At 40.2% G+C, this 17907-nt stretch overlaps 1 protein-coding gene across 1 annotated transcript in view; it reads right to left on the bottom strand.

Moving 5' to 3' along the window:
- Positions 1-3896: 3896 nt before the first annotated feature.
- SLC16A9 (solute carrier family 16 member 9) overlaps positions 3897-17907 on the bottom strand; it is a 67779-nt gene continuing 53768 nt past the window's right edge. The window contains exons 4-6 of the mRNA XM_037139934.2: positions 12088-12183; positions 6322-7242; positions 3897-5929 (exon numbers count right to left, since the gene is read on the bottom strand). Coding sequence (XP_036995829.2) covers positions 5751-5929; positions 6322-7242; positions 12088-12183 — 1196 coding nt within the window. The 3' untranslated portion in view covers positions 3897-5750. The remainder of the gene's footprint in view (positions 5930-6321; positions 7243-12087; positions 12184-17907) is intronic.

Here is a 17907-nt window from a genome sequence, read left to right on the forward strand (position 1 = left end):
TATAGATTAAATGGCCCACCAGACTTATCAAATAAAAATAAAAATATTTTATGGAACATACATTTACTAGTAATTATTATTTGTTTATCTGAAATTCAAATTTAAGTGGGCATCATATATTTCATTTGGCAAACATGGCTTAATCTCAAAAACATTATGTTAAACATATGAAGTCAGACACAAAAGAGTAGATCCTAAATGATTTCATTTATATGAAGTTCATGAGCAGGCACAATTAATACTTAGTGACAGAAATGAAAAGTTATTTACCCTTGGGAGGGTATGGATTGAATAGAGGGAAACCTAAGGAAAATTTCTAGGGTGATAGAAATGTTGGTTGGGATGGTAATTATATGTTATATATATTTACCAAAAGTCCTCAACTTCACACTTAATTTTACTTCAATCGTAACACCAAAACCTTTCTTGCACAGATTCTCAATACTATACTTAAACTCCTGAGCACAGCATATAAAGTTCTTCCATCTCTTGCCACTGCTTGTCCATTATCCTCCCTTTACCCATTATGAGTCCTACTGGTCAAGTGAGATGAAACTCTTACTATTTTGGCCTCAGCTTTGGCTCTCTCCTATAAGCTGAAGGCTTGTTAAGAGAGATTTAGACCCACTTTCTTCCCTAGTCCCTGTGGCTCTCTAGTCCACCCCCATTTACAGCACTGTCCCTAGTGCATTCCTGTCACCATCTACCCCACACTGAACTGTATAGTCCTGGAGAGGAGGGATCTTTCCTCTGTTCCCAGCTAACTAGACACTGAACTACTGTCTCCTCTATTACAAAGTCCATACCCTTCTCAAAGATCCCCAGAGGACGATGGGATAGGCAATGTCCCCTAAGACAGAGCTAATAACCCTTAGAGAAAGTCTACCTTGAACTTCCTGAAGAAGCCCAGATGAATGGAGGCTTCCTCTTGCCTAAAACAGCCCTGAGATTTATAATTTTCAGGTCTTTCTGGAAAGACTGGGATGCCTCAGGTCCTGAAACAAGGTCTTTCTGAGATATTTCATAGCTGTTGCCATAAAGATCTCTCTCTCCCCTCTCTCTCAGGTGTCTTTGGGACATCTATTCCTGGTTTCACCAAAACTGGCTTCTAGAGTTCCTTGATGCTTCTGTTGCCCCCTCTCCTTGGTTCATACTACTTCCGAGGGCCTTGAGAGCAAGGCACAGACGCAGCTCTTATTTCAGCTTATGCCCCTCAGCTGGTGACTGCTAAAATGCCCTTGAAGATATAGTCATTTCAAGACTTGGGCAGAGGACGGTCCCATATATTACCTATTCTAATCAGACAAACCAAGACGTTATGGTTCTCTCCATTATGTAGTGTGGCACTCTCATTAGCCTCAAATGATTCTTCTACCGAGACCTCATTCCCACTTGACCTTCAGGCAGATGCCTTTCCTTCAGGAGGGGAACCTGCCCAGCAGTTCTCAAAATTGAACCCTCCCAGCAGCCTTAGAGACTGTATGCAAATGAGTGCTGATGCTGGCCCATTGTCTCTTAGAGGCTGACTTAACCAGTTCCACTTGGTCGGCTTTGCTGCTAAGGTCCCAGAGGCAAAGGGGCTACTTTTAGAAACTCCCCATTAGAACTGTAGATGTTCAAGAGTTTCAGATCGAAGCTGGAGAAATTACGACTTGCCTTATCACATTAGGAACTTTGCCTGGAAGAAAACAGCAGGCATATCTCTGTGGCTATGTAATTTCTAGATGACCTACCGCAGGACGGCACCTTGACCATCGTCAACCAAAGGTTTTAGTCTATCACTTGGAAAAAACTGATTCCACTTTATATACATCCATATTTTTAAATCTTTGCAAGAAGAGAGCATAAAAGCAAATGACTCTTTAGGACAAGGAATGCATGTAGGAAAAAGGAACTAATGTCACGGAGACCTGCTAGGAATAGAATCCCAGAAGATCTGGCGAGAAATTACACTGCCTCAAGAGTAAACTTCAAAGGCATGCTGGGAAGGCGGTGAGGTAAGGGCCCTGAGCTGATACTAATTAGTGCTCCGTAAACAAATGGGAGCATTTTGTTTTCTGCCCAACTTCAGGTCTGCCTTCCTCAAAGCTCGGGGGAAAAAAAAAACAAAAGTTCAAATTCCCATAGCGATGCACTTTACGAAGAAGATTCTTTTTGATTTGTGGAAGAACAGCCTGTGTTTTGTTTTGTGTCACAGCTTCTGAATGGCAATTCCAGGAAAAAAAAAGTGCTGAGTCGTGAATCTTTAAGGATAAAAGATTTTGACGTTGACGTGATTGGGAGAAGGCAAGAGCTGTGGCAGTTATACCGGGTAGGGATACGAAAAGGCTTCTGATTCCTCTTCTAAACGAGGCCCTTCAGGGTAAACATTTGCCCCACACCTGTGCCCAGGAATGTCTCACTCTGGTATTGGGGAGACACACACTAAAGAAGAATAGCAAAGATAATAACAGCCAATATTTACTCCACATGTGCCAGACATTTACATAGGTTAGCTTATTTAATTCCCACAATGGCCCTAGACATGCTTGACAAGTGAAGACCCCGAGGCTTTGACAGACTAAATAATTTGCTCACAAGCACCCAAGTGGGCTACAACTGAATGCAGGGATCACACCCTGAACAAGTATACATACTGCATCTCTGAATAGTAGCTTCGCATTCATAGATTTCTGATCATTTTACCCATTTGTGGTTGGACTCACTAGTTAAAGAGGCATCTTATTAACTGGCATCCTTCAAACACAACTGACTGTAGAGCAAAATGCCCCACGATTGCTATTATGAAGGAGAAATCGTCTGGCACTGCTAATGTGTATTGTGTATTTTACACGTTTAATATAATACTCATTCTAAGTAAAAAAAAATAAATAAATAAGACACTGTTTCCTTAAAATTAGAGTTTTCCTATATTTCCTGGGGTGTCCTGAGTTAAGATAATCCTATATTCAGAGCTGAAGGCTCTCTGAGGTCACGGGACTTTCCAGCCAGGAAAAGGACTGACATACCACTCGGTCATGACCTCCCAGGGCTAGAACTCCTGGGTCTTGGGTATTGTTCCTCCTGAGGCCTTTAAAAATTGGTGTCTGAACCTTATCCCCTGATGGCACGGTCATGCTACAGAAAATTAGATCACCAACTAAATCCTAGGGGAAGAGAGAGAGAGAGAGAGGCTGAAAAGAGAAGAGAGGCAGCATTAAAGTCAGGAAGGAGGGTCTCTAGTAAACTGTCTTAGTTTACACCTTTCCCCAGCTCAGCCCAATGCACTTGCAATGTCCAGAAATACCTTTTGCATCACAAAAGATTGTATTCTCATCAATATAATTTCATTATTAAGCGTGCTTTTAAAGGACTAATTTTTAAGAAACAGGCAAGTTATAAATAGTTAAGTAAACATGACATCTCTACAAAAACCCTCCCAGCTAGGTCCCATGTCCTAGCGATGTTAGAAAGCAAACCTTTCTAATTCTGCTTTTGGAATCGACTTACATATGTTGTCCAAACCATGACAATTATGCTTTGAAACATACAATGACCACCACACTCCCCACCTCACAGGGCTATGAGTAGGGATAAACAATATTGCATTACTGACTAATGAGATCATCATTAAGAATCTTGAAATCTGTCCCCTCTTCTTCAAAAGAAATCTGCAGGACTGATATAATAGCTTTTCAGAAGACAAGAGTTAAAAAAACTTAGCAAATTAACTTTTGCATATAATGATGTCCAACCATCAAATTCTGGAGACTAAAGTAGACAACAAATAAGTTATGTTTTATGTTCAAGCAAAGTGTCACTTTATGTAATTTGGGGGTGGGGAGGGAGATGGGCTAAGAAGAAAAAAAAGCAACCAAACTGATGCAAAACAAAAGTATTTTATTTTTCCTTAAAATTCATCCCCCAGACGATGGATAATGCACACATCGAATGACTTTAATACACACAGATGCATTTGAACAATTATCAACATTGGTGGACATGGGGAATTCATAGCAGTTAAACTTTATCAGGTTATTGGACTTTCTGCATAGAATATTGGCAAAAGGAACTTCCAACACAAGAAACATGTAGTTTTACTTGTTTAATGTCACTAACTTTATCTACCACCTTTGACAGTGACTAAAAAATGAGGTACGGAACACTTTCCCGAAGTCTGAGCAGAGAGCAGAAGTCCAAGGCACTGAGGAGCCCTGTTGTTTCCTTGTCGAGTATCATGGACTCCGTTCCGAAACTGCCCCTACTCCAGGTTTTACTGCATAGAAAAGCACTGTTTGCCCACCTCCACGAGGAGTTGAGGGGATTTGTTTTCATAAAGTGCTTCAGGTGCCTTAGAAGAAAGGCAACGTAGAAGTATGAAATAATCTTACATATTTCAAAAATGAAAAAATAATTTGGGCACAATGGAAAGAGTGCCTCTTATTTAAAAAAACCACACCTGCCTATCTATAAAAACCCATCACCTCAGTGGCTTCCTGTTTGTTTTTTAATTATGGGAACAAATGTGCCAGTTTTGTAACAGTCTCAACGCAGGCTGTGTTATCAGAATCTCTTTAAGAATCCTTAAAAAATATAGATCTTTGGCCACAGTCTAGAACTACAGAGTTAAAGTTTCTAAGAGTGGTATGTTTTTAAAAGAATCTCTAGAGGATTCTGATGCATACAAAAGCTTTTAAAACATTTCTTTAGAAAAATGTTAATTTATTAAACATTGATTTTTTTTTCCTAGAACATTTTTTCTTAAGAATGAATGAAGTTGGGTCAGGGTATCAACTTCTTATTGCCCTTTCCCCTTCCTATGTCCCACAGGCTCAGAACATCTCTTTCACACATGCACATGCACACACACACACACACACATGTACACACGCACTTCGTAGTTCTGCCCTTGAATTAAAATGTGGTAGTGGTAAAATGTGACAGTAGCAGATAGATGGAGAAGAGAGGCAAGACTTGCAATTCGTCCCCACTGTGCCCGAAGCAAATGGATGTTTCCCATTTGCCAGAATGGAATGGTTTAAATATGCATTTCCAATTTGGAAACAGGTAAAATCAGCACTTCCTGGGGAACATCAGCTTAAATAGATGCTGACAGACAAAAGTAAGTGAGGTTATAGCGGCCAACCATGAAGAAAGGCAGCAGCGACTCCCCCTCTGTTTGGAGATCGCCTGCATCTCAGCAAATGCATAATGCTCCACGAGCAACGAACCTGTAGCTGCTTCACCAAGGTCAGTGAAATAGGATGATGAAACCAGTGACTGTAATTTAAAACAGCTCTTTCTTTTTTAACGATCAGTTTGCTCCACAGCAATTCTTAGGGCCGTTTTAGTAAGTACTTCAATTTTTTGACTGGCTTAACGTCTTCTATTTCCTAGCTGGTCTAACTTAGAGAAGAGAGTGCTCATCCCTAATGGCCAACACACGTAACTCATCACGCCGCCTGCAGTTTTGAAACAGGAGTCCCCTTGCGGTGCCTTGCAATGAAACTAATGAAGCCTTCAGAGAAATTATTTCTTTACACAGAGGAGGTTCTCTGAGGCTGGCCAAAATTTTTACCATGTCAAGAACTCATGAATAACAGCAAAACAAAATAGTCCCATTTGTTGGGAAAAGAAAAAAGAAAAAAAAATGCAGGAGATAGAGGCTATGTAGAGAATAGGATATGCTTTTGTTTTTTAAATTCATTCAGAACCAGCCACAGTGAAATTTCACTATGAAAAACAGTCTTGCACTGCCTTCCAAAGTTCCTCTAAACATGCGAGGCAACTTTGTACAGAAAGGCTGCTGGAGCCGGCTTGGGGAGTTGCCTGTTGCATGCTTCCCAGGGGGGCAAGGACGCCAGCAGCAGAATGAAACCTCCCAGCAGGACGCAGAAGCCACTAAAATAAAACGCAATGTCATAGGTCTGGGTCCAGTCATAAAACCAACCTGGAAAGAGAGTAAGAAAATAGTGAGTTTCATAAAAATAGTATGAATATAAAGCCCTTACTCTAATCTCATCAATTTTATATGCACTTAGTATTAGAATATATATTCCATCTACTCACATGGGTGGCCTACTGGGAATTGGAAAAGGAGAATTTCTCAAAAATTTGCACAAGAAGCAGGAGTTTTAGGTTTCTCCCAAGCAAAGAATAAACACAAATCCCTGAGCAAGAATATTGGCTTTTTAACTACAGCAAAGTGATTCTGAGTAAACCATTACCATGCAGATTTATTTTGTGCAAATCTGTGCGATTATTACAACTCGAATTTCTCTATCTGGAGAAGTCACAAAGAAGAGCAGTGAGATAGATGGTTGACTAGGATAAATATCTTACCAACAATTGGTGGTCCAAGGCTATTTCCAAGTCCAGCAAAGAACATTAGTATCCCGTAGGCATGGGCTAATTTTTCAATTCCCACAGTCTTCGTGGTCACATAGGGGAAAATGGACCAATTACCAGTAAGAAACCCTAGGATCCCAGAAAGTATTGCCAAGGTGACATAAGTTTTGGCGAATGGAATAGCACACAAGGCCAGGCCCATGACTATCAAGGTGGCTATGTAAAGATACAAGGTGTTAATCCACTTGAAGTCAGCCAGTATCCCCAGAAGGAGTTTACCGACGGCTGTCATGATGCCAATGATGGAAATCAGAGGCACAATAAACTCTTCTTCTTTCACATTTGAACTTCTTGCTACATCTTCCATAAGTAACGAAGGTGGAAACCCTCCGATGTCAAAAAGAAAGATAGCGATGAAGAGGGCTGAGAATACTTTGTTTTTAAAAAGAGCCACAGTTTCTCCACAGTAGTTTTTATATAACTGCCACTTCCTCTTGGCAAGCTGTTTGCAAAAATATGTCTGTTCTGCAACCTTCTTTTTGTACGGCTCAGCCTCTCTCGTGCGGTGTGCCATTGTTGTTGGGTTTTTGTGAAGCCGGCTTTCCTGTGTCCAGTTACCGTTGGCTAAAGGGCCCTTGCCTGTCTCCTCACTACTGCAGCTCTTTTCAAGAATGCTTATGCTCTCTTCTAGGTTCTTTTCTTTTTCACTGTAAGTGGAGCATCTATCTGGTACATTTTCTACAGCTGTTTTTTCAGGCAAAGGGCAATCAGAGGACTGGAGGGGTCTCATCAGACAGCCACAGGCTAATATATTTAAAGCTAAAGCGCCCACAATCAGCAGGCACCCATCCAGTCCATAGGACTCAATCAGCAACCTCTGTAGAGCAGCGTATATAAAAAGTCCAACGCTTGAACCTACAAAGGAAATGGAAACTGTTCAGCCTTAACCTCTCATAACCTGGGACACCCAGGACAAGGATTTCCAGTATCACGGCTCAATTTCTTTTTGACACTGGCACTCACACGTGCCTTCATACAAAAGTATGGAGATATTAAAAGGATAACAAAGGTGATGCCATTAGCAACAATTACAGTAACACTGATAGAATATTTATTTTAAGAATCAGCATTCGTAGTTCTGACAGTGTTAAGCACTTTGCATTGCACAATCTTGTTTAATCCTTATAATTATCATATTGTGTAGGTCCTATAATTATTCCCAACCTACACATGAAGTGACCTGGGGCTACAAAGGTTGAAGAATTTGCCAGAGGACATAAAGTTGTAAATGGCATTAAGTAGGAATCACACTCAATCCTGGAGCCCATATTCTTAACAAACACCTTATGCAACTAACTTTTCTGCACTTATTATGTGCAGGCTCCATGCACAGAATATGTTTATTCCCTTTGAAAAAAAATATATTTTAGTTTTGAGATAAAGAATATATTTTAATTTTTAGGGGATATTTGTAATGGTGTGATAGTTCAAATCCATTGCTGAATCACCAGAACAAATAATTTGCATTACTAAACTATGAATAGAGTAAGAGCAAAGTGGAATTTGATGGGGTATTTAAACCACAAAATATGCCTGGTGTGCATATCCTCAAAACACTGTAAATTCTTCGGTTTTTTTTTTTTTTCAGTTTTCATAATAACCCTAAACACACAGGAATGGCGTATTACATCAGCCCAATCAATCTGAAGTATGTTCATAGAATTCTAATTTCAACTTTTTAAAAATTGAGCATTTTAAATTTTAAATATCATTGAAAATGTCACACGAAAAGGCAGGAGAAAAGTAATTACATCTGTTAAAAACAGATAAATAGGTGGATCACACTTTTAAAATGATCTGTGCCAAATTACTTCCTAACCCCGGCAGGGTGCCACGCCCGCAGCAAAAACCCTTCTGATCAAAAATCCCTACAAACAACCAAATGACTTTGCCTTGGACTTGGAAGAACACATTTTTGGGGGGACCACAGTTGTCCCTTTCTAGCATTTAAAAAATTAACTGTTTAATAACCCCCCCCCCAAATTATTTGCATGAAATGTTAATAGCTCGTGTTAATGTAATGGTGGCTAAAAGAATATCTTTTTGTGGCTGGTAAGACAGCAAGTATCTTCTTGGCCGACACTGAAAAATAGTAACTAGACAAATGTAATCCTCCCCTTATCTTTTTAAAAGCGGCACATACTTCGGAAATTCAAAGCACTTCATAAAATAAACTGAAAGAATGGAAAATAGCACTGTTGTGTACTTCTGCACTGCACTGACATTTTTGTCTAACACAATTCCTTTGTACACAGTCTTAAAAAGTGCCATCTGATTAGATACTTAGAAATACTAGTAGCATTTTGCAAGTTCTATATTTTGACCTCGAATTGAGGAAAATAGGCAACTTCTCCATTGCCCACCAAGTGTAGCTCTCAACATCATGAAATATCAGGAAGACATATTAAATCACTCACCTGAAGTTTATTGAATATCTGTGATGTGCTAAGTACATGCTGTGCTAACGACATGATCAAATTACACATGAAACACTGGTTTCCTCAGCCTCCCACAAAAATGCAGCCACAGCTTTAGAAAGATGCAGAAATCCTTTCAGGACAATAAGGAGTAACTCAGAGCTTTCTTGCAGAATGGTGTAAACTGAAGAGTATACTTTTCAAGAAGAAAAGTATAATTTTGAAAAGTATAATTTTCAAAAAGAAAACTCTAATTTAAAAATCACCAATGTAAAGGGTAAAGTGAAATAAAGGATGAATTATGCTTCCATGTACATCTAAATTATATATTCTCAAAGTGGGGAAATGTTAATAGATGTTCAGGGAAGCTGAGATAGTAAAAGACACACTCATGCTTTGATTAACTATTCATACCAGAGATCAATAATCTTTGTCTATAAAGGCCCAGAGAGTGAATATTTAAGCCAGAGTGGGCCACACAAACTCTGCTGCAGATGCTCAACTCTGCCCCTGAAACATGAAGGCAGTCAGGGAAGGTTTGTAAAGGAGTGAGCACGGTTATGTTCCAATGCTGCTTAATTTATGAGCACTGAAATCTGAATTTCACATAATTTTTTATGCCATAAAACAGTCTTCTTTTGATTTTTTAAAACTATACAGAAATGCAAAAAATCATTCTTAGCTTGTGAGCTGCCCAAAAACAGGCAGCAGACCAGATGTGGCCGATGGACATTAGTCTACTGACCCCTGTTCACCACGGAGCAAGACCAAGTCCCCAGATCCTTCATGTCATGCCCATGTCCCTTTCTTTCAACGAGGTCACAATATTTCAAGTATTTTCACTATTTTTTTTCAATTAAAAAAAATTCTACTGTAATTTTATTTTGCTTGTCATCTCTTTCACTGCAGTGGGATGCTATAGAATGGATGTTCCCCCTAATTTATATGCTGAAACTGAGCCCCCATGGAGATGACTTTAGGAGGTGTGGCCTTTCGGAGGTGATGAGGTCATGATGGCAGAGCCCTCATGAATGGGATTAATACCCTTAAAAAATGGACCCCAGGGAGCTTCCTCTCCCCTTCTGAAGCTTTGTGAGGACACCGCCAAATGACGGCCATCTAGGAACCAGGAAGTGGGCCCTCATCGAACTTGCAGGTGCCTTGTTCTTGGACTTGCCAGCCTCCAGAACTACGAAATACATTTCTATTGTTTATAAGCCACCTACCCAGTCTCGGTGCTTTGTTATAGCAACCCGAATGGACTAACACAGAGGATTCCTGCTTCTCCCCAATTTTGCTTTGCCTAGCTCCCTGTGAGTTGAAACTGAAAACTCCTTAATTCTGCCAAATCTTGACTGTCCATAGTAGCTCCAGTTTAGATGCAGCATGCCACGGCCAAAGCCCATGGACTCTTTTCCCCAGACAGAGTGAAAAGCGGGAGCAGCATACAACTTTCAAAGTCTTTAGCACAAATAAACCTGGACATGCCAGGAAATCTAGGTCATAACCACATTGGCTAATACTTTCAGAACCCTTGACATGTGCCTTACACAATAACTCCTTCAATACTCCCAATAACCCAGTGAAATAAGGACTATTTCATTCCCATTTTACAGTTCAGAAAACTGAGGCTTAACAATGAACAGAAAAGTTAACTAACTTGCCATCACCAGACAGCCAGTGGATGACACAGGCAGGACTGAAACCAGGCCTGGCTCCAGGGTCTGTGTTTACTACTACAATACAGTGCCTGTGAGAAAAGGTATCGTGTAGGTAAGACCTACTGTCCTTTAAGTCGCCATACCTACTCTCCTACTCCAGGTACTCGAAACTACATTCCAACTGCTCCGGGTTCTCTACTTGTCTTTTCTACTTCTCCCACTTCTGCCTTAGCCATGTCTTCAGATGCTGGCCCTATCTCTTCCTAGACCATGACCTACACTTCTTAACTGACAATGCTTCTTTGAATCACATGGGTAAATCCCCAGCCAGATGCAAATGGATCTGGAATCACGGTGTAGCCACTGGTTGGTGTCAGGAGCAAAGCACCAATTTGGATTCTGTTGTCAGACATTCTACTAAAGTGATTTGGCTTATCTGAAAGCCTGGCTTCCCAGGCACACTCACCCATAAACAGGTAAACACACACCTTTTTGGCAGCTTTATTTCCCAAGCAAATACATAAAATACTGGCTACAAAATTTTTGATAAGTTCCCTAAACTGCTTAGGAAAAACACCATCTGAAAAGTAAAACACCACTTGAAATTATCAGAGAGAGTCCAGAAATTTTATATGTACATTCTCCCCAACCAGTGATCGCCTCTTGATGATTAAAGGATAGCAAGAGTAAACGACCCATCTTTTGGATGAGCACATAGGTCAGGGACATGTATTCATAAATCAGTCCTCCCCACTTTTTTGTGGACATTGTAAATTTCACAATAAATGGAGGCTGGGAGCTATCGGCATCAGTCTTTCTGACAGGGGTCTCAGGGGTCTCCACTTCCCTTCCATTTCTCCCTCTTCCTCAGGGATAAAGGCCTTTACATACGTGCTCTCCGCTTCTTTCAGCATGATTCTCGCCAGCACGTAACTCTCAATTTACTGGGCCCATGAGCTTTCTTTTCCTATATTATATTTGTGGGTGAAGAAAAAGGGTTCTATGGAGAGTAACCTCACCGGGTGATCCGATCATAAATTTCTAACTGGGCCGGTTACAGTGGCCAGTCACGTCCCAGGAATATTTCTTTTAAGTAAAAGGCTTATTTTTGCCTCAAGCAAGCCCTTGTCCATTGCTTTTGTGCATCCAGGTTGACACCTTTGAAATAATCGCCCTCCAAAAGGCACATAATTTGAGGAACTATCCTGTGATCCAATCTCCACACTGCCTTTTCCCTCACCTCCTTGTAATCTTCTTTACATTCTCTCCTTAATTTAAATGCATAAAAACAAGCTGCAAAAAAAGGGAACTTCCCAGCATATGTCATCAGTTCAGCTTAAATAAAGTCTTATAAAAATCCTCTACAGGTTTGGACATTTCTTACTTCAACATATGGGAAATCTAATGCCCCAGATTTTTCATATGTGTATCTTAGGCTTTTCTGAAAGCTACACCATATTTACAGTGGAGACTGAAATTTCCATATAGGGCTAGAGTAAAAACATTTTACCACCTGATTGGTAGCTGGGGAGTGGTTGTTTAAACATATTTGTGTTTGGTAACTTTTAACTTTGATTAGAAGGCTGTATAGTAACAATGCTGTACTTATTTTGAAAGTGTACCTGTTGAAATGAGGCCAAGTGCAAGGCCTCGGCGGCTGTCAAAATACTGGCATGTGATGGTCACTGTTGCGGTGTACAATAAACCACATCCGAGACCTAAACATAAGGAGACATTGCATGAATTAAGACAGACTGTATTACTTCAATGCAAAAAGAAAAGTGAAAAAGAGAAATAATGCCAATTATTTGGCATTGTTGTATTACTAACTAGCTAACACTCTTCAGAGCATGGGTTCCTGGCTCCCTTCAACAGTAGTGCACAGCTCCAAACTTGTGCAGGCTCAGTTTTCACTCTACACACACCCAAAGGTCAGGGTCAAGTTGAAAAAAATAATCCAATTTATAAAGTATAAATGGAGAATGCAAATTTAAATCAAAACATTATGGAGAGAGAAAACAGTTAAAGCACACACTAAATAGCAAACTTTAATCAAAAGTACCCATTTGATATTTCTGTCTCTCTTCCAAGTTCTCATCCTTAGCTCTGTTTTTCCTTCTCCAAGTCCTCTAAACAATGTTTAAAATCCCTTTCATCATCCCAACCTTTTTTACTAGAGCTCGTTGCTTGCACACCTCAGTTGGCAAAACAGAGACCCAGGGCAGGTCCTCAGTTGCCCTCACATTAACACGCCACAGTGAAACGTATACTTGTAAGCTTTATCTTGTAGCACTGCAAACTACTGTGAACAAAAAAGGGGGGCCTGTATAATAAATCTGACATGCTCAGTGACCGGAAGTGACCCCACACGGTGATCTGATCATCAATTTCTCTTTGGGCAGGTCATGGTAAGTAGTCAGACCCCAGACCTATAGCTCTCTCAGTAAAAGGCTTATCCTTCAAGGACGCCTTGCCCATTGCTCTTGTGCATCTACATGAACACACCTTTGAAATGCCAGCATGGTCCTCTTTTTCAGGCCCCTCAGAGGTGCGTAGGCCCCTCAAGGGAGCTCAGGATTGTCTCCTGTGTACCGTCCCTATCTACTGTAACTGTTAAAGGTTAACTATCCTGTACCCTCCAATGTAAACAAAGTATTTCTCTCTCCATTTTTTTTCCAGTCTTAGAAATTTCCCTGACTTCTTTCTCCCACTTCCTCAATCTACCAGAAATGGGCTTCGTGTAATGTTCCTTGTGTTCCCTCCTTTGATGGTAAATGCTTTTCAAACAAACACACAAACAAGCAGAAAAAACCCTGAAACTGCCATTCTCAGGAGCATTTTCTCAATCTATTGTGACCCTACTTGTAGGCATGTCCTCAGTGTGGCTCAGGTCAGCTCTTCTAACAGATTGGTCATTCTTACAATGACATTACCTTATTTCTAAGTATGATAAAATGTCATGATGTTTTTAAAGTGTCTTCACAAAAAAGGGGAAACAAATACGATAGAGTTGGTTGCTATGCTATTTTCTTCTGTAAATTTAAAGTTCCCTTTCTTGAGTCCCAAGGACCTCACCCGAGGACACGCTTATGGATTTTAGGGAGAGGAGAAAGGAGGGAAAGAGAAGGGGAGAGAAATATTCATTGGTTGTCTCTCTGTGTGCCCCAACTGGCGTGTGTCCTGACCAAGAATCGAACCTGCAACCTTTTGTCACACAGGATGACACTCCAACCAACTGAGCCACAAGGGCCAGGGCTCCAAGGCTCTTGATTTGTTAGCTGAATTTTTTCATGCCTATTAAGCACCCGATAACCACAGTTTGTTTGCCATCAAATTTTCCCTTGGCTTCTAATTCATAATTTTCTCTTTTCTTCTGCAACATTACCTGTTCTTCAGAATCACTCTATAAACAACATAAGCTACATCTTAAAAACTGAATTTTAACCATGGCCCATTAGATGAGTTATTAAGATCATTTTCATTACCTTTAATTGCTACCTGGACTATAATTAGACAGAATACATGGGCTCACCAAATATACTGCATGAACACTCTAGGAAATTAGATCTTAAAATAACCCAGCACACAGCTGATCATCTCTGATTGCATAAAAATTCTTAAAGAAATGAGATGGATTAAAACAATTACACTTAAATAAATCTTTTAAAATGAAGCACCCATTTGTATGAGCTAAAGGAGGAAATATTATGCTATTAACTAAAACAGGAGTTGGATTGATTTATACAGCTATCGTTACTACACATAGAACACTTTCAGACATGAAATAAGGCTTGTTTCTGAAAAATCAATTCTGTGAAGTCAGAAAAGAGTCACTCTTTACAAAGACTTTACTTCAGAAATCCTTTGGAGGATGAATGAACTTAGTTTCCTGTGATTTGGTTGTCAGGGTTCTTACAAATTTTAGGCATTTTGAGACACACACACACACACACACACACACACACACACACACACACAAAGACATATCCACTTACTAAATACCAGTGCAGAAAAGTTGAAACAGCAATGTTTAATTTTAGACTAAAAAGAAAGCAGCTTTTAAAAATTGTTTTAAGGCCATGGGTTTCAGATAAGATAATCTCACTTTAAAAAAAATGTAGCATAATTTTTAATGTCATGAAATGCCTTTTCTTTAAGCTTTTCAAAAAGCAGAAGGTGGCATGAGAAGGACCTTAAATCAGCACTTACTAACCAGAGGTCTCCAGAGTCCCCAGGATCTGTCCTGCAGCCTTTAATGTCAAAACTGTTGTCATAATAATACGAAGATGTTCTCTGTTGTTTTTATTCCACTGTGTTCACACTCATGTTGATGGTGCATCAGAGATGGTGAGTACACCCAGAACAGCCTTAGCCCAAATCACAGGATCGGTACCCAACTTTACACTCTGTATGCTTCACCCCCACACGCTCACAGTAAAAACAAACCAAACTAAAAAAAAAAAAAAATGCTTCACCTGAATTACCACAATTGTTGCAAGGAAAAGTACTTACGCAATTGTGTTAGTCATCAGCTAAAACAGCCCCTTTTTTCATATAACCCTGTTTGTATTTGAAAGAATATCTGACAAACCGGGGTTACTCAGACTGGGGTACTTGGCAGTTGTTTCCTTAAAAACAAATTAACGAGGGAGTCAACTGACAGCTTTCCAGCAAAAATAAGAATTTTGGACATATGCAGCCATTGCCATGAATGCGACAGCTTTCCAACACATAAAAACTTTCTGATGAGCCCGTTGGTGATGCTAAAACCAAAATGATTTTTTATATTGGATAATGGCATATGTCAAAATTTTTAAATTCTTGCATAACTCAGTGAATCAATAATTTCCAAATGACTAATTCATGAGGTGACAAAATCAGGTTTGAATGCAGATCTATTCAAAGTACAGAATAAACAGGTGGATTTAATAGAACAGAACACAAAAGGCTGCTGATGCAGTATCAAGTTCAAAACTGCAACAGACCTTTCGAAAAGTGTTATTTATTGAGTGACAGAGAAGAACATCTACAATTACCTAGAAAGGCTGTTAAAAACTCCTCCATTTTCCAACTACATTTTTGTGTGAGACCAAATTTTCTTCCTATGCTCCAGTCAGAAAAACATACTGCAGCAGATTGCGTATAAAACAGAGAAAAGAATTTAGGTGTTTTCTGTGAAGCCAGACATGAAAGATATTTGCAAAAATGTGCAACAATGCTGCTCATCTCACTTCATTTTATTTTGTTTATGGAAAATAGAGTTTTTCTCATAATAAGTATGTTAGTCATGTTAACATGTACTAGGTTTGTTATTATCTTTAAATTAATTATTAAACAAATATTTTTACTCTTTCCAGCTTTTAAGACAATAAATCTTAATAGGATAAATGTCAATAAGTACAATCGACATAATCAAAAGCCCCTGGGGTCCTAAATAAAAGAGTATACAGGAACCCAAAACTAAAAAATCCGAAAACCACTTCCTTAAAGCATTCCCTGGTCCCCAGGCATTTTTTATTACACTCCTACCAGGGAAAAGTTTCTCAGCACCAACCTCCAGTACTAGCATAATAGCTTTAAAACTAAATATCTGAACTGCTAACATTTCAAAGCCCAATCTTGGTAACATATAATTGTTTGCCTTCACTTAAATAAGTAAAAACTAAATATATCTGCATCTTTTAACACTCTCTTTCCACACCTCATGTTCCATTTCACACACCTGGGGTGAGACCAGAACTTCAAAGGCCCTTTGGTCCCTCATCTCCCATCATATCAACCCAGACATCAAGCTGTTTATGACACCCGTTGCTCAGATTATCACCACGCCCCTGCCTTTCCACATAGCACTGCCTCAGTTCACCTCCTCATCTTCTCTGATCTGAACTATAGCCCCCCCCCCGCCGCCTCGGTCTCTGTCGCAGCCTGTGGTACCTTTCTCACCACGCAACCTCCTAGACTACTGTCAGACAATTCTTGTCACATCTCACTCCCACAATAGAGTCCATGTGAAACCGTTTATCACCAGCCTTTGTTACAATCATGCTTTGACACGTGTGCAGCTTCTCATATGACTTGTGCGTCCCTTAAACAAATATCCATGAAGAGACGGCATTCTAGTCCACGGCTGTGAGCACTTCAACCCCTGGGATATCCTTGCCCCACCACTCTCATTCCCCTTTCTTCCATGTTCACCTGACCACATCCTACCACCCTTCCAAGACTCAACTCAAGCATAAATTCTTGCACAAAGCCCTTCCAGTCTCCCCTGTCCCCCATACATACATACCACACCAGCACTGAATGTGGGTTTCATTTTATTATTGCATTTTTTTTTACTGTGTCCCAAGTTATGCATTTACAAGTCTATCCTACTTACTAGACAAAGAGCTACCAGAGGACAGGCTGTGTCTTATTCACCTGAGTATCCTGGTTCCAGGGCGGAGCCTGGCACAGAGTGAAGGTTTTTAAAAAATGTCTATTGCGGTTGCCAAAACAATTATGTTGTAGAAGTATATTCACTGAATAGAAAGATGCCCATGACAAGTTTTCAAAATTTATAAGCAGAATACTCAGAACAACATAAAATATATTCTGGTTTTTGTATTTACATGGTTATATACAGAAAAATAAACATATATTTTTTTAAAATTGGAAAAAAAGTCTGTTGAGGATGGCAAAGTAGGAAGACACTGTACTCATCTCCTCCCAGGACAACATCCAGATTACAACTACAAGACCGCCATCAGTGAGAACCACCCGAAGTCTAGCTGAACCAAAGTCCTATCACTAAGAGGATAGAGAAGGAGCCATGTGAAGACTGGTATAGGGGGTGGAGATGAGGAGCAGGCTGTCCCACACTCGTGTGTGGTGGTTAAAAATCGGGAGGAATACCTTGGATACAGAGGTCCCCCCGACAAGTGGGGAGTCCCAGCCCACTACCTGGCTCTCCATCCCAGGGTTCCAGTGCCAAGAAGAGGTGTCCCCACAACATCTAGATGTGAAAACCAACAGGGACTTTGGCTGAGTGAGATGAAGGGCTTCTGGAGTCCCTGGCGTTTCTCTTAAAGGGCTCATACAGGGATTTGCTCGCTAGTGGATCACTTGCTCAGAGGTCCAGTGCTGGAACAACATCTAGAAAGGAGCCAGGGAAATATAAGGACGAAGTGAATGGTCTGTCTTCAAGGCAAGGGCTGGAGAGGAAGCTTTCTCCCAAACAGGAGTGCTGGCAGAAGACGTTGTTCTTTGGCTGAGCCTTCCAAGTGCAGAAGCCATATCCGAGTCTCCATCAACATGGCTAACACTGTATGCTCCACCCTAATGTTCCATAACACCATGTCCCACCCTACTTTGGGGCACACAGCCATTTCCAATGGCTTTTTCGTACAAATGGTCAGTCTCAGTGCATGCTGTGAACTATCCTAAAATGTCTTGCAGGTTCA

This window comes from Artibeus jamaicensis, unplaced genomic scaffold (assembly GCF_021234435.1).
Source record: "Artibeus jamaicensis isolate MK-2021 breed Jamaican fruit bat unplaced genomic scaffold, CSHL_Jam_final contig_332, whole genome shotgun sequence".
Taxonomy (NCBI): domain Eukaryota; kingdom Metazoa; phylum Chordata; class Mammalia; order Chiroptera; family Phyllostomidae; genus Artibeus; species Artibeus jamaicensis.